General features: G+C 42.8%; 2 protein-coding genes across 4 annotated transcripts in view; both read right to left on the reverse strand.

Moving 5' to 3' along the window:
* Positions 1-9,059: 9,059 nt before the first annotated feature.
* trim9 (tripartite motif containing 9) overlaps positions 9,060-23,265 on the reverse strand; it is a 59,650-nt gene continuing 45,444 nt past the window's right edge. For 2 of the 3 annotated variants that reach the window (XM_048974146.1, XM_048974145.1), the window contains exons 9-12: positions 20,437-20,740; positions 19,789-19,951; positions 12,068-12,174; positions 9,061-11,567 (exon numbers count right to left, since the gene is read on the reverse strand). In XM_048974146.1, the coding sequence (XP_048830103.1) occupies positions 12,097-12,174; positions 19,789-19,951; positions 20,437-20,740 (545 nt within the window). In that variant the 3' untranslated portion in view covers positions 9,061-11,567; positions 12,068-12,096. Of the gene's footprint in view, positions 11,568-12,067; positions 12,175-19,788; positions 19,952-20,436; positions 20,741-23,265 lie in introns of all 3 variants that reach the window. The other variant, XM_048974147.1, reaches the window with a different exon arrangement.
* Positions 13,355-19,766, reverse strand: LOC125707195 (uncharacterized). The gene is made up of 2 exons (XM_048974179.1): positions 14,976-19,766; positions 13,355-14,734 (listed from the first exon to the last, which is right to left on the reverse strand). Exons 1-2 carry the CDS (start codon positions 15,161-15,163, stop codon positions 13,996-13,998), a joined length of 927 nt encoding a protein of 308 aa, XP_048830136.1. The 5' UTR covers positions 15,164-19,766; the 3' UTR covers positions 13,355-13,995.

Here is a 23,265-nt window from a genome sequence, read left to right on the forward strand (position 1 = left end):
CCTTGTCCTTTCGTTCTGCCCTTTTCTGCTCCTTGTCCCCCGGTGTTCCCTCCATGAACTCCCAGTCCTTTTGTTCCACCCATCCCTTCCATTCCACCCTTCCTGATCTGTCTTTCCGCCTTCCCGATTCTGTGTCAGCTCTTGTCCTACGTCCTGTCTCTAGCTCTGTTTTGTACTTCGGTCTTGTTTCCTATCCTGCGTTAATTATTCTGTTCTTCTTTTTTCCAGGTCCTGTTTTCCCTCGTTCCGTCCATCGCCCCTTCCTAGGCGCGCCTGGTGAAGCGCGCCTTTAGGGGGGGGTTCTGTGATGCCCGGCTCGTCCGTTCCTCGTGTGTGCCACGCCCCCTGATTACCCATGTGTACTTCCCTGATCGTCTCCATCTGTGTCCGCTTACTTTGATTAGTCCCGTCCTATTTAAGTCCTGGTCTTACCTGTTCCCCTTGTCCGTCATGCCCGTTCCTGTCGTCCGATCTCTGTTTCCCGATTAAACCCGAAGTTTTACCCTGATTTCCGCCTGCCTTGCTCGTTCCTGACCTGCCTACCCGCACGATCGCTCCCCTGCCAAGAGTGATCGTGACACTCCTGTATCTTTAACCCTAATAAATAAGAAGGTCATTCCACTAAGTAGAAACTGGAGATTTAATACATCATTGCTTAAAGATGGAGATTTTATTAACTATTTCAAAGAAGAGTGGGCTTTATATTTGGGAAGCAGGTAAAGCTGTGATGAAAGGTAAAATAATCTCATTCTCATCACATAAAAAGAAAAGATAAAACAAGTCTATTCAGGAATAAGAAGAAACCATCAAATTCTAAGAAGAAGCCTACGTATCATCCCAGGAACAGGAAATGCTAAACAAAATACGTAAAGCAAAACTAGAATTAAATGAAATTATTAATCAAAAAACTCAATTCTTAGCACAAAGACTTCACTGGCAAAATTATGAACATGGTAACAAATCAGGTCAATTTCTAGCTAACCAGTTAAAAATAAATAAAGAAAAAACAACTAAATATACTGTTAAAGACTTAACTGTAGATACAGTATATGACCCTGAAAGAATAAACAATACTTTCAGGGTCTGTTATATTCTGGTCTCATTCACGATAACTCCAGAATATCTATTTCCTACCCAACGGGGTAGTAAGATTTATTAATAAGTCATGCGACTCAGATTGGTCTTACACCACGTGCAATCACAACATACAGCCAAAACCTCCGGCTTCAGCTCTCTTGTGTGCCACACTAAACCGTCCGTGCTGCAACACAATCCTATGTGGAACCAAACATAAACAGTAATTCACATTACTACATCCCTTCTCTTTTTGTTTTTTCTTTTCATTTGGACACAAACAAAAGTCCTTTTTTCCTACTCAGGGAGAAAACAATATGAAACACCAAAGAACATAAAAGCATTACCCTATTTAAACATTTACAATTCTGCAAGCTGTAGGGAACCCAAATTTCACAGAATACACAACCCTTCCCCTCAAACAATACAGGTTGTTTTATCCTCAGTAGGTAACATAGTCCCTGTACCGACATGGCGGAACCACTGTACGGCCTGACCTTGTTGTGACACCCCCTGAAACCTCGTCAGTCCTGATCTGGTGCTCACGAGCTTCCGACTGAGCCGTCACTGAGCTGCTCAGTGCCTCCATGTCCGTCATGGCCTTTTCGTGTTTTATCACGCCGGCGTGTCTCAGGTGCCTCCGATTCCTCCTCAGGACACTTCCAGAGTCCAACCGAACCTCATAAGACCTCAGGTCAACAGTCCCAACCACCACTCCCTTGCTCCAAGTGGAATGGCGGTCAAAAGGCTGAACTCTGACACTGTCCCCTATCTTCAAGGAGTCCATGTCTCGGGCTGATCGGTCATAGCACACCTTTTGCCGTTTCTGTTTCATCTCCAGCTCCCGCCGGGCTGGAATGACTTTTGGCCTCAGCAGGCTCGTCCTGGTCGGCAAAAGCGTCTGTGTCCTCCTGCTGAGCAGCCTCTGAGCTGCGCTGGTCTCCAGGCCTTGTGATGGTGTGTTGCGATGGTCCAGTATCACAAGATACGGGTCCTGTCCCGCCATCTTTGCCTTTAACAGCAGCCTCTTTGCCGTCTTCACAGCTGATTCAGCCTTCCCGTTACTCTGAGGGTAACCTGGTAAAGATGTTTTGTGCTGGAAATCCCACAGTCGACTAAATCTCATAAACTCACTGGACGTATACTGTGGTCCATTATCTGAAACAACAATGTCCGGGATGCCCTGTCTGGCAAAGTGAGCCTTCAACTTTCTAATCACTGTGGTGGACTTAGTGTCCGGGAGATAGTCAATTTCCCAGCAGTTTGAATAGTAGTCCACTGTGATAAGGTAGTCCTTGTTGTCAAACATGAACAGATCTGAGCCTACCTTAGCCCATGATCTAGTCGGGATCTCATGTGGGACTAAAGTCTCTTTCTGTTGTCTGTAGTCAACTGACCTGCAGATGTCGCACTTAGTCACATGAGTCTTAATCTGTTAGTTCATGCCTGGCCAATACACACACTCTCTGGCTCTCCTTAGACAACCTTCTACCCCTAGGTGTGTCGAATGTAGTCTAACAATGATCTCCTGCCTCACGGTAGTCGTCTAAACCGTCCGTGCTGCAACACAATCCTATGTGGAACCAAACATAAACAGTAATTCACATTACTACAGGGTCTTTTACAAATCTTTATACTCACCACAGAAAAATCCATCTAAAGATGAAATTGATCAGTTTCTTGATTTTTTATATAAATTATATATATTATATAATATTCTATAAAGAATTCTGGACAATTTTGGCACCAACAGAATGTTGCAGGAAATCAAGGAAAATGGTAAACTATGACCAAATATGAATTCTGCCAACATTAGTCTCTTGCTAAAACCAGGCAAAGATCCTATATTGCCTACCAGCTATCGTCCAATATCCCTTATTAATGTTGACCTTAAAATAATCTGCAATGCTCTTTCAAAAAGAATAGAGAAGATGACCCTTTTCATAATTCATCCTGACCAAAGTGGTATCATAAAAGGGAGGCACTCATCAACAAATACATGTAGATTACTTAATCTGATAGACTATTCATGCAATAAAAACCTTCAAATTACAATATTGTCTCTAGATGCAGAAAAAGCATTTGATAGAGTTAACTGGAATTTTTTATTTGCAGCTTTACGCAAATTTGGTTTTGGAAACTCTTTCATAAACAGGTTAAAAATATTATATGGTTCCCTAACAGCATGTGTCAGGACAAATGACCAAACATCCTCCAGCTTCTGTCTCAAGAGGGGCACCAGGCAGGGATGCCCTCACTCCCCCTCACTGTTTTTATTGAACCAGTAGCAGCAGCAATTAGACAGGCTATAGTGATTAAAGGCATTAAGCGCAGGAATGTAGAACATAAGGTCAGTCTTTATGCGGATGATGTGTTACTTTTGGGGGCGGCATGGTGGTGCAGTGGTTAGCACTGTTGCCTCACACCTCTGGGACCCGGGTTCGAATCTCCGCCTGGGTCACATGTGTGTGGAGTTTGCATGTTCTCCCCATGTCGTCGTGGGGTTTCCTCCGGGTACTCCGGTTTCCCCCCACAGTCCAAAAACATGCAGAGGCTAATTGGAGTTGCTAAATTGCCCGTAGGTGTGCATGTGTGAGTGAATGGTGTGTGAGTGTGCCCTGCGATGGGCTGGCCCCCCATCCTGGGTTGTTCCCTGCCTCGTGCCCATTGCTTCCGGGATAGGCTCCGGACCCCCCGTGACCCAGTAGGATAAGCGGTTTGGAAAATGGATGGATGTGTTACTTTTGCTCTCTCTGAGGTAATAAACATTAATAAACTCTTTCTCAAGAGTCTCAGATTATTCAATAAACTGGTTAAAATCTACAGTTCTTCCAATTAATTGCTCCTTCCAGAATTCTTCTTCCACTCCACTGCAATCTGGAGATATTAAATATTTAGGTATTAATGTTTTACCTAGGCTGGCAGATTTAACTAAATTAAACCACATACCACTTTTAAAGAAGGTAGAAGATGATCTGGTTAGATGGAAGTCCCTACCCATATAATTATCATATCATAATGATTTTGCCAAGAATTAATTATCTATTTGCAATGATCCCGAGCAAACCATTACCTGACTGTCTTAGATCTCTGGACTCCGCTATCTCTAAATTCCTTTGAAAAGATAAACCCCGCGTATTAGCTTAAAAACACTGCAAAGGACCATGGACAAAGGAGGACTAGATCTGCCTAACTTTCACCACTATTTCTTAGCCAACAGGCTTCAAAACATCTCAGGGTGGTTAAAACATACCCTCTTAAATGAGCCTTGGCTAGACGTAGAACAAGCACTATGTGTGATGATCGGCGTCTGCGGGTGAAGCGCACGGACAGGGCGACGGGCAGAGAGGCAAGCGAGCCGGTAATATCAGGGCAAACGGGGATTTATTCAAAGAACGAGGACTGGGGAACATGGCACGCCGACTAACATCACTGACAGACAAGGAAAACTGGGGAGACCAGGATTTAAATACACAGCACTGATTGAAAGTAAGCGGACACAGCTGGATACTGTTAGGTTGAAGAAACTGTTAGTAATCATTTGTTATCATTTCTGTATAATCAGCAATGAGTGTAAATATGTATATACATTATTTTGTTTTCCTTTACCTTCATACTTTAGATTATATTAGTTTACACGTATCCTGAGCACGTGTTTAAATAGTTGTCTAAAACCAGAACTTCTTCTTACTCTCACAGTCTTTTCTTTGTTCTCACTCCAAGACCCCTGCCCCCCATTGACTATAAATAAAGGTGCCAAGGGGAACCACCCTTTGTAACACATTCCTTTGTAGCCTAGCATGCAGAGAGTGTGGTTACCCTTGTGCAAGTAAAACTCTAAGTGTGTTGTCTCGTAATTAATGGTGTGTACAGAGTTGGAGTGGAAAGCCTGTCGCTTTCTCCAACATATACTGTATTGTAGTTTGGTCCTGTGTGCAGAGTTGGAGTGGAAAGCCTGACGCTTTCTCCAACAGATACGATCCGGGAAACACACGTGGGTAAGCAGGGGGCGTGGCACACATGAGGAGCCGACGAGCAGGTCATGACACCATGCAATAATATACAGATTTCAGATCTACCATTCATTAGCTCAAACATCAAATGACATGAATGCTTCAAAAGCATCAGTATCAGCTCTTCTCTGACAGCATGGTGGGAGCTTCTAAAAATGAGTCTTCATTAATCCCATGCAAGCGTACTCCCATCTGGAACAACCCTGACATACTACTAAACAATAATATGATAAATTTCCCAGATTGGAGTTGTTTGACATATTAGTTAAACGATATAGGATTAACAAGAATAGATGTTTAGAATATCAACAAGTTAAATCTATAGTAAAAAGGAAATTAATGTCTTAATCAATGTCTTAATGGAATGAATCAAATCAAATTACAAATACCACCAAGTGTGGCAGAATTCCTTAATCTCAAACCCCCCAAATTACTGTCTAAAACATACAGGACACTTTCCAAAATGGATGAATCAATATCCCTTCCTATTGCAAAATGGGAGGAAGATCTATCAGTCAGCTGGGACCACAATTTCTGGTCTAAGATATGTTTAAAAACCTTTGAACTGATTAGAAATCCCAGTTTACAATTAATACAAAACAAAATCCTGCATAGAGTGCACTATACAGGGCATTGGATGTTCAGGATGGGTTTTATGTCGTCTAACAACTGCTCACACTGCCAAGGCGATACACCTGATAATTACATTCATGCTTTTTGGTTCTGTCCACCTGCTCAGATGTTCTCGCACAGGATTTGTGAGGACTTATCAAAGTGTTTGAAATGTACGATTCCAGCATCCCCTTCAGTCTGCTTGTTGGGCGACCTGGATGGTGTCACTACAGAGATTAACACAATCCACATGGCTTTCACTGCTTTATGCACTGCTAAGAAGACTGTCCTCATGAACTGGAAAAATGTAAATAATCTTAATATCAACCAATATAGAGACAGTCTGTTGGACCATATTAGTGTTGATGCAGCTTCTGCCACCCCATTAGATCAATCTCCCTGGGCTCCTTTGATCAGCTCCATCACCTAGTGAGGGTGGGGGTTACAGTTTTGTCCCGCTTTGGTCTTTGTCGTTGGCGTGGGGGGGGGGGGGGGGGCGTATTTGCTCGGGGCGTTTGGGGGTTCCCTGGGGGTGTGTTTCTGGGGGAGGTTCGGCGCACGGATTGCGGTCCTGGCCTGGATGGGGCTTTGGCGGCTCTTGGGTGGTGTATTTCTGGCGGCTGCATACGGCGCTGCTAGCGGTGCCTGTGCCGGCGGACCGGGGCGGACTTGGGGTTCTGGGGCGCTCTGCCTCCGGGCTGGGGTTTCGGCTGGGCTTCGCTCCTGGTGGGTGTGTCGCCGGGGTGCGGATTGGTGCATGCACTGGGGCCCCGGCCCAGCGCGGGGGCCTTCAGCACATCGGTGGAGCTGGGGGCCTATTTAACTGGCAGGGAGGTTGTTACCATCTGTCTGACGGTGGTCCCTGCTTTTGAAGTATCTACTTGGCGGGGGAGGAATCCAATAGAGGAGGAGGATGGACTCAACCTGGGGGTCTTTTGTCTTATGTAGTCTGGTAGTCGACTGAATGTTGGGGTGGGTGTAGTTTATCCTCTGTGGTGGGGTCCGGTGGGCTGCCCTGGGCCCCGGGGGATCTGGTGGTGCTGCTGCTGTGGGCCCCAGTCTGGATATGCCTGGGCCCTCCACCCTGGGTGGATTCAAAGTCATACATAGACATTGAGAGTTCTGGGGAGGGGCCTAGCTGACACCAGCTGTTGATTGGCAGAGGGTGGTTAGCACCATGCCCTTCCCGTTTTAAAAGCACTTTAGAACAACACGCACCAACACCACATCTGAGTGGGCAAAGGGAAACATGGGGTCTTTTCACACCCCCGTTCTCTGTTCGCCATCTGGAGCTGGAGGCTGAGAGGAAGTGCCGACCATCTGGTCAGGGTGGGCTTCTCGGCTGCTGTGGGGTTTGGGGTGGTCTTCTTTTCTCCACGCCTGAGGAAAAAAGAAGTCCATCTCCGGGGTCTGATGGTGGAGTACCCCTCTGGGGGTAATGGTCCCTGGATCTGGGAGTACAGAGTATATATCGGGAGTGTGAGTGTGTGTACGGTGTTCATTTCTGTGTGTCTCCATGTTGGGCGAATGTGTGAATATTTGTTTATGTGTGCATGAGGGTGGGAAAGTATGCTTGTGTATGTGTGTGCCTGTTTGTCTATACGTATGTGTCAGGTTGGGTCTTAGACTCCACCTGAAATAACATCTCGGGATCTATTCCCCACCGCCATACTCTCTGCCGGTGGATGAGGCCCCCGGCCGCTGGTGCGTTGGTGGTTCTCGATGTTCGTGGCTGGATGCTTGGGTGAGTACTGGCTCACTTTCGGCAGTTGCTTGGCGGGGCCTGACCCTCCTGGCTCTGTTGGGCCCTTGGATCTCTGGGCCCGGGGACCAGTCTGCCCTGGTGTGGCCTGCGGGCTCACTGCCACGGGCCCCTGGGGCTCCTGCACTGTGGCTGCCGGATGATCTCCCTCCGGAGCTCTCCTCTGCCCTTTTCTGGGTGGGGGCTGCAATTCTCCCTGCAGTGGTCCTCCTGGGACTCCCATGCCCTGGGGGGGCCTCTGGATGTCTGGGGCCCGGGTCTCCTCCATGTCTGCTTCATGTCCTGGGGGTCAAGACTGTGGCTCCCCATACACACTGCTAGACATTTACATAGAGAAACCTTATGAACACCAGCATGCTCACACACACAGGTATGCACACAGGTATACATACAAGTGTTCACACAGGTGTAAAAATAGGTACTCACAGACACACACTGTCTTGATCGCCTGTATCTCTAAACATATATTGTAATACTAGTCATATGCACAGTTCAACAACATTAAACATTTATTGTTCATTGTCATTCATACAGATGTTGGTTGTTGTTTTGTCTTTTCAGCAGGTATTGAAGCAGATTATCTATGTTTTTTTTTTCTCCCTCCCTATCCCCCTTCTCCTTTTTTCCCTCTCTCTCCCTCTCCTTCTCTTGATAATAAATAAATAAATACATAAGTAAATAAATAGAAATAAAGCAGTCCTCTTGGAGCAGCCATTCCCGCAGAAGGGGGGTGGTGGAGGGAATATTATATATATATAATATTGGAATGGTGGAATATTATATATATATATATATATATATATATATATATATATATAGCTCACACGGGGGCGGCATAGTGGTGCAGTGGTTAGCACTGTTGCCTCACACCTCTGGGACCCGGGTTTGAATCTCCGCCTGGGTCACATGTGTGTGGAGTTTGCATGTTCTCCCCATGTCGTTGTGGGGTTTCCTCTGGGTACTCCGGTTTCCCCCCACAGTCCAAAAACATGCTGAGGCTAATTGGACTTGCTAAATTGCCCGTAGGAATGCATGTGAGAGTGCATGGTGTGTGAGTGTGCCCTGCGATGGGCTGGCCCCCCATCCTGGGTTGTTCCCTGCCTCGTGCCCATTGCTTGTTCAACCTTGACCTTCTCTTCTAACTTGATGATGCCACATGGTATGGGTTGATGATGTGGAGTAAGTTCAGGTGGCATGTCTGAGACTGGAAAAGAGTTAGGAAGCTGAATGTTTTCATTAAGGTAGGATGGTATATAGATAACATCTTCTTGCGAATCACATCCTTAAAAGGTTGGATAGCTTTAAAATAATTTGTTTGATCCTGAACATATCCTTTTGCCTTTTCCAGGATGCTTACCTTTCTGTCCATCCTTAACCCTAGACTGGGGATCGTAACACAATGTTTGTAACTGTTCACTGCCTCATTACCCAGAAGCTAGCCAGAAATGCCTCCCCCATTTTTTACAACAGACCTCTATGGGGGTGTCGCCAATGTTTTTTCTCCCGCTCTGCCCATGTTTAATGCCACCAAGGTTTTTATGTTTTTAGGATTACACTGGTTCAAAAACAAATAAATAAAACGAGATCACTTTCATTTGAATGAGTTTATTGAATGAATATGTTGCTGAAGAAAACACCATAGTTGATCATATTTTTACACTTAAAAATGTCATCTTTAAAATAACAGTTTAAGCCAGAAAACAAACTAATAATATAATAATAAATATAACCTATCCAAAGCATTGTTGCATCAAATAGAAATATAAAACACCACATCACCAGTTGGACTATTCTTTAAAACAATAATAAAACACTAATTCCTTTTAAATGACCATAAAAACAGCCATCTCCGGCAAAAGCTTTGACAGAACCACGTTGTCCAGCAACAACATTTTGTTCTAAATAAGCTGGATTGTTGAAGCAGTATTTCATTAATAGTTCTTAATAGTTTGATTAATAGTTCTTATTCTTATCCATCTGCATGTTCAGTCTTGTATACTTTAGGGTATGAATTAATAGTCAAGGAGATGTTATTTACAAAATTATATCAAAACACATGCATTTGTTGTACAATAAAAGAAAAAATATTCAAATCAAACATTTTTGCTATCCACAAAAGCGTGTGTGTGTGTGTTGTAGTGTTATCCCAAACTTCATTTGTGCAGTAAAAGAAATTACTGCAGCTTTGGCCAAAAATGAATTTATCCTCGTTAACTAACATAAAAGAAACATTGTATTTCAGCAGCTGTGACCCCTAAGGAGTCTTCTCTTGCTACAGTAGTTTCAGAGATTGTAACTTTACGGTAAGCAGGGGAGAAAAGTGTTATACACATTGATGAGGGCATCCAGCTTTGTATATTTCTAATATTGTATTCATCAAAATTTTTAAGAAAGGTTGAACAGTAGGTGGATATATGAAAAAAGTAATATTTAAAACGAAAGACCATTATTAGAACAAACAGCATCATTACTAATAATTCATAGCATTAATTTTAAAAACTTTATCATTTTCTGGCAAGAATATTGTCTACTAAATATTAATAAAATCACCATTAGCTTATTAAATAAATTTTGCTCTTGACTCATACAAAAAATAGATCAAACTGAAAATTGTTAATGGTCAGTGTTAATGGTTTAACTATGTGAAAAAGTCTTCGTATATATACAGTACTGCGCAAAAGACTTAGTCGTACTTAGTAAAAGAAAATTATGTTTAAGTGATCTTCATGTTGGTGTAACACTTTTATTTTTGTCAAAGGGTGTTAGCTTAGCCATTTCAAAACTGCAATATTTCCAGTAACCATCCATTATACCCATGCATTTGTTGACACAACCAGTAGCATCAGGGGTGCCCAAACAGTCGATCGCAATCGACCAGTCGATCTCGGAGTAATTCTCAATCGATCGCGAAGTGCGTTGCAACTTGCAAGCGTCCGTGTACCTGCGCCCATTTTTCGGTATGCAATTAATTGTGTACTGTAAACATGTCAGAAAACAAATGATGAAAAACGTATCATTTTCATTTAGAGTGGGAAGAGGGTTATTTTTTGTTTACTCAAATTCAAAGTCCATATATCTTATTGCAATGCGAGCGTGGCTTTACCAAAGAAGGGCAATTTGGAGCGGCATTTCAAAACGATGCACAAAAGCTACGAGACCGAGTTCCCTGCTAAAACAGCCATACGGAGCCGAAAAGTGCGAGAACTGAAAAGTCAGTTAGCAGCACTGCATTCCGTTTTTACCCAGCTGCATCTTCCCATTGCCAGCGGTCCTACTAAGGTAGAGAAATACATTTATTTAATTTAATTTGGAGAATTACCTGGACTTGTCTGTATTTGCTGTGTGCATTTTAACTATGTAGAAATGCAATAGCTAGAGTTATAATAGAGTAAAAGAGTAATAGCCATGGCTCCCTATTTGAAATGGTAGATCTGGCAACTTGAACATAGTTCTTGAGTTAAAAAAAGGCTGGGCACCCCTGGCATACATGTTCAGCTAATCGCCTCACAAAATCATCTAACTAATAAAGTTAATTAATTAAGTTAGCTAGTGGTGAAATTCAACAAATGCATGGAATGGCTGCTCCAAGAGATTCTTGTTATTTTTTATTGTGATACTGTTCATTTGCATATATTTTAAACTGCTATTTTTTTCTGGGCAAATGTACACTTAGTACCCAGATATACAGCTATAAACATTTTGCATAGTACTGTATATATACAGCACATTGTATATACAAATAGTATGCATATATATGCAGTATATATACTGTGCATATACAAATATATAATACACATAGTAAAGAATTTTAAGCCAAATGCAGTAGCTAGAACTTTATTGTTCTTATAAAAAATTCCAACATTCTATCTTAAACTATCTTTATGGAGGAAATGATGCTGAAAAAACAAAAATTAAACACAAGTAATAGATGTAATGACACAATGAAATTCACTGAACATATACAGCACTACAATACTGAATAGAAAATACTTGATGTTTTTGTTAAGGATCAAGTACAGTATTTCTAATTACAGTATGACTACCCTTCTCTCAAACTCATGTTCATGTTCTGCTGGAACTATTTCAGTTCAGGAGTCTCAGGGAATCTGGAAAATGAAATAGTAATTTAGTTATATACGTAAGAGAATTACGATGTGAACATTAGTCAACAACGGATTAACAAAAAAATTCAATGCACCACAACTATTTTTTAATACATTTAAAATTTATTATAATTTTTTATAAAATATTCTACTGGATAATAAGGTACTTACTTTGGTAGGTCTGAATTTTAACCAGTGGCCTGTACTACAAAGCGGGGTTACTGGTTTAATGGGGTAAATTGTCGGATTTAAGGTACCACAGTTTAAATGGACTTCATATTCGTTCACTTTTATATTTTGCCCAGCCTACCTTAAATCTGACAAGTTACACTGATAAGCCAGTAACCCCGCTTTGTAGTACAGGCCACTGAGCTGATATATAGCTAAGTAACTTTGTGGGATTTATAAGAAAAAAATATTATTTTTATTTGGAGGGAGGTAGGAGCAAGAGTTCAACTGACATGTGAATTCAGAAAGAATAATATACAGTGGCATAAACACACCAGAGTGGAAGTCTAGGTCACGAGACTAGTTAACACACTGATTCTGGAGGGTCTGGGTCTCCAGGAAGGTAGAAATCAGGGACAGGCAGTCCAGTGTGCAGTGTCACCTAGACACAGAAGAAAATAAAAAGGGCATAAATGAGTATATTTTTTAATGGAAATAAAACTTTCTACTACAGCCATTACAAAAAGAAAACCAGATAACAGTATAAAAACAGTACTCAGTGTTGAGCTTTTTTTTTTTGCTTGAATTTGTATTTAATTATAATATGATGGCATTAGTCAAGACATTCAGATACATGTACATGGCTATGTTCACACTGCCATGCTTAAGTGATTCCAATCGGATTTTCTGCCTTAATATGACACAGATCTGATCTTTCCATGGCTGTGTGGACACGCAAATCTGACCTTTTCAAATCAGATTTGTGTCACTTTCATATGTGGTACTAAATCGGATACGTATCCGATTCGTGGCCATGCAACCTGAATGTGAATGCTCAGATCGGAATTCATGTGGCTTTTTGCTAATACGCATGCGCTGACATCATCAGCCTGCACCGGCAGGCTCGTACCCACACATCTCTTGGTGCAGCAGTTCCAGCAATAACTGCGAAAACAGAAAAAGCTAGACGCCTGACTTTTTTTCTCCTTTTCGACCTAGTCATGTACAGCTAATTCACTGTTTGTCATCCTCCAGAGCAAAGTGCGATACATGCATGAGCTACTAACGCCTCAATTTTTAATGCCATGAGTCGTCCCACAGATATGACGTTTTATGTTGTTGGTGATGCAGTTTGACCCATGTAAAAACGTATCAATGTGCGCATGCATGATGGTTCGGAGGACCAGTGCTTTCACATTGCAGTCAGATACAGGTCACTTGTAGTTATGAATGTGAGCCGTCAAGACAGACAAATCCGATCTGAGCAAAAAAATCGGAATTGCACAATGTGGCTGGCAGTGTGAACGTAGCCTGTTTGTCACGACCGGTAGTTGGGCAGGGAGAATACTGTCACGATCGTGCATAGGCGAGTGAGCAGGGTTTGGGAAATCAGGGTTAAATACATGGAGGTCCCAAAACAAACGGGTGTATTGCAAGCTGACGAACAAACACGGTACAGACTTCAATGACAGGACTGGGGAAACATACTGAACACAGACTGAAATACACAGGACTCAATGGGAATAACAAAAAAACAGCTGATAACAATCGGGATTGCACGTGAGGTTAATGAGGGGGCGTGGCACATGAAGATCGAACAAGCAGGACATAACAGAACCCCCCCCCCCCCCCCCCCAAAGGTGTGCACTCTGGGCACGCCTCAGGGGAGGTGAAGAGTCAGTACCAGGAACACAGAACCTGAAAAACAAAAGCAAAACCCATCACCAGGACACCGGGAACAGGAAAGACACACAGAACAGGCACAGCGGCAGAAGCCAGAACAACACCTGACACAGAACGGGAAATGCAGACAGACACACCAGAAAAGGAGACACCGAGGGAACACCAACCAGAGGAACAAAAGGACCAGGAGTGAACAGAGGAGACACAGAGGGACGAAGAGCAGACAATAGAGGCCGGAAGGGAATGGACGGGGGACAACGGGGAGCCCGAGGGAACCCCAGTGGGCAGAAGGCGGCAGCCGCAGGATCAGCAGGCGATCGCGAGGCCGGAGCAGGAGGGGACCTTGGAGGGGGCACCAGGGGAGGTGAGGAGGGAGGGGAGGCCGCAGCATGCGATGGCGCCGTCCACCAACGAGCTGGAGTGGGAGGACCTGCAGGTGACTGACGAGTCGAAGCGGGGGAACCCACAGGTGATCGATGAGGTGTTGGAGGCGGGGCCGAAGGCGGCCAACGAGTTATTGAAGGGGGGCCCATAGGCGACCACTGAGCAGGAACCGGAGGACCCGCAGGTGTCCCCAGAGCTACAGAGTAGGAGACCAAGGGTGAGCCAGGAGGCAGGGCGGGCAGGACTCGACCCCTGCGCAGGAGTCCTCTCCCCTTCTAGGACAACGACAGGCGGGGACTTGGCCGGGATCATCGGAGTGACCCACCGGAGGGGTCCACTTGGGGCCATCAGGGAAATCCCTGAGGGGTCCCATTCCAGCTCCTTCTCCCCAAAGAGGGAAGGAGTGGTGTTCAGACAGTCCGGGACAGGGACTGAGGTCATGGGAGCAGGGATTGGGGTCATGGGAGCAGGGTGTGGAACTGGAAGGTGGGGGGACTCGATCTGGAACCGAGGGAACTGGATCTGGAGCCTCTGTGGGTGGAGCCGGGGCCGGGACATCTGGTGCGGGCGGAGCAGGAGGCAGTGGTGCTGGGATCTCGGGCGGAGCAGGGACTGCCAGGCCAGGAACCTTGGGCGAAGGCACAGGACCATGGGGGGGCACTGTAGGATCTGGAACCACAGGGGATGGCAAGTTGGCCGCCGGAACTGGAACCGTTGGTGCAGAGGACGGCGCTTCTGGTGCAGGTGTAGTATCACCTCTCAGGGAAGCCTGCTCTTCCCTTAACTGGATCAACTGCCGTATGTCCTCTGCCATGCCCTCCAGCTCACGGGGTGAGGAAGTTGGGGAGAAGGCTGCAAATTTCCTTTGAAGCTGTGCGGACCACTTCTGGGGAATCCTGCACCGTTGTATCCTCCAGCAATTTCCAGAACAGGCCCTGGAAGGTGAAGAACGCCCTCACCTGAGATGTAGCAGCGGGCAGGTGAGCCCTCGACTTCCTCTCGGGGTTAGCGGCGGAAATATGAGCTTCAGGGTTACTCATAGCAGGAGCAGTGTCAATGTGACCTTCGGGTGATCGCTTTCCAGCAAGTCTAAACAGGCAAGCCGCAGTCCAGAGCCACTTGTCTCAAATTCACCTCGGCCGCCCCGCTTCTCAGCTGCCGGAGGTTCTCACTCACCTGCTCCCAGGGAGGTGAGTTATCGGACAGGAACAGCTTTTCCACCATGTCCCTGGTTCATAGGGCAAGAGCTTGCAGCGGGGATCCTCCTGAATTTCGAGCTGGTTGAGGCAGTACAGTACTTTGTTGACCAGACCGTGGTAGCAGTCCTCGGTCTGGGGGAGTACCTTGTCCGAGAGTCCTGTCATTCTGTCATGATCGCGTATAGGCAAGTGAGCAGGGTTCAGGGAATCAGGGTCAAATAGACAGAAGTCCCAAAACAAACGGGTTTATTGCAGGCTGATGAACAAACATGGTACTGACTTCAATGATAGGACTGAGGAAACGTACTCAAACGCGGACTGAAATACACAGGACTCAATGAGAATAATACGAAACAGCTGGTAACAATCGGGATTTCACACAAGGTTAATGAGAGGGCTTGGCACACAGGAGGATCGGATGAGCAGGGTGTGATACTATTTGGCATTTTGTAATTATTCTTCATAATTTCTTATGAAGCCGTTCTGCCTGTGTCATCTTCTACATCTTATGATTTGGACAGTGTGACTTGGCACTTAACCATCTCTCCTATTTGACTCTCCCTGCCGGCCCTTGGAGGATGGGCTCCCCCTTTGAGTCTGGTCCCTCCCAAGGTTTCTTCCTTCTTGGGAGTTTTTCCTTGCCACTGTCGCCTTTGGCTTACTCACTGGGGACTTTGGGTGTGGATGCTGTAAAGCGCTTTGAGACGATGTAATGTTGTGATAATACGCTATACAAAAATAAATTTGTTTGTTTGTTGTTTGATAGTGGAATGCCACGATCCATAATACAAGAGATTGTGTTGATGACTTTTAGGCAAAAGTGTTGAGTTGGGGGACATGACCAGATGGAGTGGAAATAGTCATCTACAGTTTTTAAAGTACAATGTGAACAAATATCACTCTCTATAAATCCCATCTTGTGCATTTTGTGCTGGGTGATGTGTACTCTGTGAATCACCTCATACTGTATAAGTTGAAGATTAGTGTTATTAGTCAATGTGAAGGTGTTCCTACAGATTTGGAGCCAGAATTCCTTATCAGGAGTGAATGACAAATCTTTTTCCCAGGCTTCAATTGGAATGGAAATCATTGAATTTGCCATAGATATTAGTTTATATAATTTTGAGAGAATGTTTTTCTGGTTTGTTATTTTGAGTATTTCTTCTAGTAATTGGGATGGCTATAGATTGTTGTTAAATAGACTGATCTTAGATTTCAGAGCTGTTTTAAGTTGGAAGTAATGAGGAAACTGTTCATCTCCTATATCATACATATGAGTAAGATGTGGAAAAGTGATAAAGCTGTTGTTATGGAATAGGTGTTCAAGATGTGTGATACCCTTTAGTTTCCATGCAGTAAAGAAAAGTGTTTTTTTTTGTTGAGTAGAAAGTCTGGGTTATGCCATATTGGAGTGTATTTGCAAGGTTTCATATTTACGTAAAAAATTTGGTTGATTTTCCACCACGTTGTCAAAGATGTTGAAATTACAGTGTTAAAACAACTGTGGTGTTTTATAGCAGTGCTAAGAAATGGTAGGTCCGCAAGTAAAACTTCATTCAGACTGTTCTATTTCTAACCATTCTAATAAATCCTGCATTTCCCTGATCTTCTGTCTCTCTGCTCCTGCTTCCTTGGTTGGCATTCGTGACAACAACAGTGGAACTGTATACCAAATTTCCTGAAAATGTAGCCAAGAACTCTGCTAATAATGAGGCAAGACTGTGATTACATTTTTTTTAATTGACGAAACTGAGTGTGACTAGAGAGATATTATTTAAACCAGGAAAGAGGACTACCTGTAACGACCGTGTGTGGGTCAAGTGAGCGGGGAGCGGGGAAATCAGGATCGGGCAGACGGGAATCCAAAAAGACGGGGTTTATTCAGGCAAAACATATGGTGGACTACATCAATGACCGGACTGGGGAAAAACACTTGAACGCGGACTAAATACACAAGACCGAAGACAGGAAATGCGGAACGGCTGGTGAACGTAGGGATTCCACACGGGGTTAATGAGGGGGCGCAGCACACACGAAGATCGCACGAGCAGGTCATGACACTACCAGTGATACCAATGGATACTATCCTGTCCAGAAGGATATTGTGAGAGATTGCGTCAATGGCTGAGCTCAAATCAAGGAACAGAAGTATTGATAACAGCCCTGAATCAACTGCCTTCAGCCAGTCATTGTTAATTTTGACCAGGGCTGTCTCGGTGTCATGAAAAGGACAAAACCGAGACTGAAACTGTTAGAACAGATGACTGTCAGTAAGGTGGCAGTGAACCTGGGCTACAACAGTTTTCTCAAGTATTTGAATACTTAAGTTTGAAATAGGTGCAAGCTTTGGAATTGGAGTTACTGCAGTAGTTTTAAAAGATGAACATACAAGACCAGAAATTAGGGAAGTACGTATAATGTCAGTTGTTATAGAGGACAAAGAGAGTGAACAGGCCTTTACCAGATGAGTGGGAATGGGATCTAACTGACAAGCAGAAGATTTCGATTTTTGAATAAAGCCACGGATTTCAGACATAGAAGTTTAAAACTAGACAGAGAAAGAGGAGGGGGGAGCAGGGCAGATATGATGAGCTGTGTGCTATATTACTAGAATAAATCAATTGCTGGTGGATGTTTTCAATTTTGGCATTAAAGAATGCCATGAAAGTGTTACATTGAGCAGTGCAGTACATATGAGGTGGAAGACTATCAGGTGGCTTGAAGATGTGTGTACACCGTACAGTGGAAAACAAAGCTCTTGTGTTCCCTTTGCTGGGCTTATTTAAGTTTACATAATAAGCTGTTGTTGCTATGAAGAGAGCATTCTTATAATGGTGTATATGTTCATCATACATGTTTTTATGAATAGCCAGACCAGCTCCAAAAACCTATATTACTTATTATTAAAATTAAGCAAGTGTAGTCAAGGTAGACTACTCTGCGTGTACAGACAAAAAATCTTGGCTTTATTGATCAAAACTTCAAGGGAAATGGATATATAGTAAAACCTCGGATTGCGAGTAACTTGGTTTGCGAGTGGTTTGCAAGATGAGCAAAATTTTTCAATAAATTTTAACTTGATAAACGAGCAAGGTCTTGCGATACAAGTATTATGTCTACGCTTTGTCTGCCTAGCATCACTTAATCACAACTGAGCCGATGGCTCTCTCTCTCGTTTTATTTGGATTGTGTATAATTGTTTCCCATGCTCGGTCTTGGTCTGCGTGCCTCACTTGTATAATCAAAATTTAGTAGAAAAGCACCATCCAAATAAGGGCGTAGCAGTGTGAACGGTGAATCTGTTTAAGGACAATGCAAGGTTCATATTTCCACGAAATCGAAAAGGAGACAAAAGCAGTTCTCATTCGATAGATTCCTTGTTAAAGTCACACAAAAAGAAAAACATTCCAGTGAGCCAACAGATCTAGCAGATAGATTCCGTTAGTTATAGTGAAAGTTATCCTACAAAATAACCCTTCTCTTCTCCTCTCTGTCATCTCCCTCAGAAAATCCACAATTCTTTTCAAAGGTAAAGTGCAGGTTAATTTGTTTTATGTATTTTTACTTTATATTTTGTATAAATCATTTTTATATGAATATTTTTGGGTTGTGGAATGAATCATCTGAGTTTCCATTATTTCTAATGGAAAAATTTGCTTTTATATAGTGCTTTGGATTGCAAGCACGTTTCCGGAACGAGTTATGCTCACAGTCCGAGGTTTTACTGTATTTATGAAAACTTGGGAGGAGGTGTACACAACCTTTTGGACAAATTGGGAAATGGTGACACCCATCATAAAGCAGGAAACTGCAGGTAAACCTGAAAAATTACTGACACATGGCAATAATTCATACCATCATACAAATGGCATTTTTCCACTGGCATGAAGGAACCGAGCCATTCCCCAGCCATACTGCGAAGAAAGTCTAGTTACAATGCAGTCCTAGCTCACTTTGGTTTTCCACTGCAGAAGAATCTGTTTGGTATAGACATTGTTGTGTTTGGAGACCAACAGTGACATACATTTATTCTATAAACAACACTGTGCTGTTGATTTAAATATGTTCAGTTAATGAGTGTGGCTTTTTTTGAGTCACACCTGCATACCTCCAGAACCATGAAGTGATTAACAAAGATTGTAGCTGATGCCTTCCACCCTCGGCATGGATTATTCACAAACATTCCTTTCTAGCAAGAGGTTAAGGTCTATCAAGAGCTACAGTCCACAAGTAATCTTCCTGTGGCATTTAAGGCACGTTTGCCAAGACATTTAGTTCATTATGACTGTTATGATGCAGATGAATTTGAACATATTTCTTTTTACAATGTACAAATAAGCATCTCTTCAATTTTGTTATTCAGACACATCAACAGATACACTGCCTTTGGTTTACAACTGTGCCTGATTGTGTTTGCAGAATTAATAATAAATAATTATAAACCAAATTGTTCTTCATGTTATACTGAAAGTGCACCGAATCACAAACCCAAAACTGAGGTGTGTACTAACTTGGCTTGGGAGGTAGTGTGTAGCCCAGTGGACTAAGCCTGTATACCTGTGATTAGTATATCTCCAGTTAAAGCCCAGCCACGACATGTGGGTCCTTTTGCAAGGCCCTTGACCCCCTGAAAATTTACAGAATTTTACCTAAATTTATCTAATGAAAATGTGTTACATTTTGTGTCTGAGTTGTCACAAATTACAGAACTGTTGTGACAGCATCATTAAACATGATTGCATCTGTATTTTTGTACTGCATCTACAACTGTGATGTTGCAGTTGGATTACCTGTACGTTACGGTTGAGACTGATAGCAGGGAAGAAGAGCCCTTCCATCCTTTCAAAGGCAACTGGACCCTGCTGCTCATCATTGATCAGGAATATCAGGATGCCCCGGGACAAGTCCAACAACACGCCAACTGTGGCACCTTTACTGATACCCCCTTCAGTCCTGTGTGCACATACAAGGAGGTTGAAACAGGGCATGTAGACACACACAGAAAGACCTCCTGATAACAAAGCCTAAAGGAGGGCATGCAGAGACATAGAAAGGCATCCTGATAATAAAGCTGAAAAGAGGGTATGCAGAGACACACAGAAAGATGCTGATAACAAAGCTGAAAGAGGGCATGCAGGTACACACATAAGACACGCTGATAAAGCTGAAAGGAGGGCATGCAGAGACACAGAAAGACACGCTGATAAAGCTGAAAAGGGTATGCACACAGAAGTGTATGCTGACAAAGCTGAAAGGAAGGCATGCAGAGACACAAGGAAAGGCATGCTGATAACAAAGCTGAAAGTAGGGGAGAAAGACAAGCTGATAACATAGCTGAAAGGGGGCATGCAGAGACACACAGAAAGACATGCTGATAACAAAACTGAAAGAAGGGCATGCAGATTCATACAAAAACAACAAACCAAGCTGACACTTACCTGTTTTTATGAGAATTGTTGTGCATAAACCAGGACCGGTTGTTATCCACATACATGGCCCATGCCTTATCATCTTTTCCCAGCATGACATCCTTCAGCACATCATCATGAGCTACTCCAAAGGCAGGGTCTGGGTGGTTGTCATAACGATCTATGCTGATCTCCCAGTAATGCACCCCATGGGAAAAGCCAGTATTTCCCATAACCACTCTGTCATCATAACTGTTACACGTCACAGTTAGATTGTCGTTGGAGAACATAATATCTGGGTGTGTGCATGTAGGGTCGAAGGTGAACCAGGCAACTGAAATGGATAAAAAAATAAATTAAAGGCAAAAAAGGTAACTACAGTTCTTGAACCCATATAAAGTCAGTAGCATTTGATTAGAAAGGTGGCATTTCATTGCATATAGTATTCTTAGCTAAAAATACATTTTCATACATACTATATAACATTCTATCTTTTGATTTCCTAGCTGTAGCAGGGCATGTGACATTTTTTTACTATTTTAAGATAATGTAGTACTTTATTCTTCCCCCAAGATTTTGTTTTGTTGTCCAGCAGCATCAAATAAATAAACAAACAAATAAATGAATATTACTTTACTTAAGGTCGTTTTTAGTCATTTATAAACACATTAATAACAAATAATAATACATCCGTAAAGCATTATAAACATCAATATAAATATCAAAAGGCATAACGCATTATAGCCATGTGTTTTATGCATTATGCACGCTTTATGAAGCTCTCATCTATATAGCACTATAGATACCTTTATAATGCAGTACAAAGCATCCTTAATGCTTGTACTGACCATTATTATGCACAATAAATATAAAGTTATTGAATAAATATAGCTAAAAATGAATTGTGCCTTTTTATAAATATTTATAGCCATGTTTATAAATGCATTATAATGCATTATGGATGTGTTTATACATTAATAAAAACATGGCCTTAAGTGTTACCATAAATAGCTCCCAGCACCATCCAAAAACTCAATAAATAGGTGGTGCAGTGGCTCAGTGGTTAATGCTGTTGCTTTAACCTGCAAGTTTGTCAGATCCCACCTCTAGTATGTGTTTGTCATGTTTTTTCTAAACTGCCTGTAGTGTATAATTGTGTATGTGCCCTGCGAAAGCTGGCCTAGAGGAACCCCAGGGCTCTTCAAATAGGCCTTCTATTCCAAATCCAGACCTTGTTTTCAGTTCTCCCAGATACTTAGTTTAATGATTACTGATTCTGAGGCTTACCATCTGGCTCATAGGTAAAGAAAGGCTAGCAAAAACAAGCCCTTGAGGATCATGATTTGAATAGCCGTACTATACCCCATCCTGGGCCCAATGCTGCCCCCAGTGATGATGGTTGGATGGATGGAGGGATGGATGGGTGGATGGATGGATAAATCCAAATCAAATAAATAGCTAATAAGAAAGTATAGGCTGGAAGTCTTTGCAGAGTGACTGCTGAGCCCAGGTTTTCCCTTTGGACCCACACTTTTGAATAATAGTAAGTTGCACTCACAGCATGAACTCCTCATCAAGAAAGTAAATGTATCCATCTAATTTACAAGCAATCTCAAGCTCTGTAATCACTATAGGCAGACAAGGCTTGCTGTTGTTTCTCCTGTCCTTCTCTATCAGCTTAAATCTGCAACATTTTCACAAGCATAGCTCTAGGTTTTGGGTGGGCATCTGACCTCAGGAGCCCCTTCTAAGGCACGTTAAGAGACTGAATGCAACAAATATAAAATAATCATACTAGACAAAACTGAAGAAGAAGAAGATAAGAAAATAGGTAAAACTGCAAAAGAACCTAGGAACTATCGTACCATGAAACTGATTTAGTATAAAATACTGATCTCTCAATAGATGCAAAATTGCACCTAATAAAATTAAGCCATAAACACCCATCTTTGTCTTATAAACTATAACCCACTAGGAACAAAAGATTTTATACTTATTTATCAAAATACAGCCTGCCAAAAGGAACACAGGTTATTCACTGAATTCACTCGTGCTCTCAACTTCAACCAAGCATAAACCAATTACTGTAAAGGATGCTCTCGGAATGACCACAGCGTATACCCCAGGCAGCCACATCATTCACTCTCCCCAATCTAATCCTTACTCCTCTACAATTTCTAGAGTTACTGGATGGATCAACGGGAAATGTGAAAGCCAATAAATATGTTTTTACCCACATGCCCACATGAGTTATAGTCATGAGCCATAACATTGAAACTACTGCAATTCACTAATTGCACATTCCACTTACATGCCAATTTGCAAAATCTCCATCCCTAATTAGGTGGTTAACTGTATGTCTTTGTGTACAGATGTCTTTTATATTATTTATATTCATGTGTCGTCTGCAATTTTCGCAAACTTCCAAAAGCTCCCAAAATATTTTCATTTAATTTCTTATACCGACCCCGCATTTATATGGAAACCACAATGGGCCAAGTTGCAATGCAAAAAGGTTGACTTTTTGGGGTTTTTTGGGACAAGTAAAAGTCAGCAGATGACACACGAATGGGTTTAGTAACTCATGACTACATAAAACGCATGAACAGTGCTGGTTTGGAGGATGCCAAACGTGTTTGCAGTAGGTTCTCAGGTGATATCTGGCACTGATCTTTGTATCTCGCGTTTCTTGCATCTTTTCGCCTTGCTCCACTGGGATGCTCACTTCGCTTGCCAAGGAGACCAAGGGGATCGAAAAATTTTACGTGGTTTTTCCAGCTTGTGGGGGCACTGTGCCCCAACCTGTGCAATGTGGAATGGTCGACTGTACATCCCTGAGTCCATATGTTTATAATAATG

Source organism: Brienomyrus brachyistius, chromosome 14 (genome assembly GCF_023856365.1).
Source record: "Brienomyrus brachyistius isolate T26 chromosome 14, BBRACH_0.4, whole genome shotgun sequence".
Classification (NCBI taxonomy): domain Eukaryota; kingdom Metazoa; phylum Chordata; class Actinopteri; order Osteoglossiformes; family Mormyridae; genus Brienomyrus; species Brienomyrus brachyistius.

Coding starts and splice junctions, on each gene's coding strand:
- LOC125707195 (XM_048974179.1), bottom strand. CDS start 15,163: ATGACAGGACTCTCGGACAAGGTACTCCCCCAGACCGAGGACTGCTAC. Junction 14,735..14,975: donor ACTCACCTCCCTGGGAGCAG/GTGAGTGAGAAC, acceptor TTCACCTTCCAG/GGCCTGTTCTGGAAATTGCT.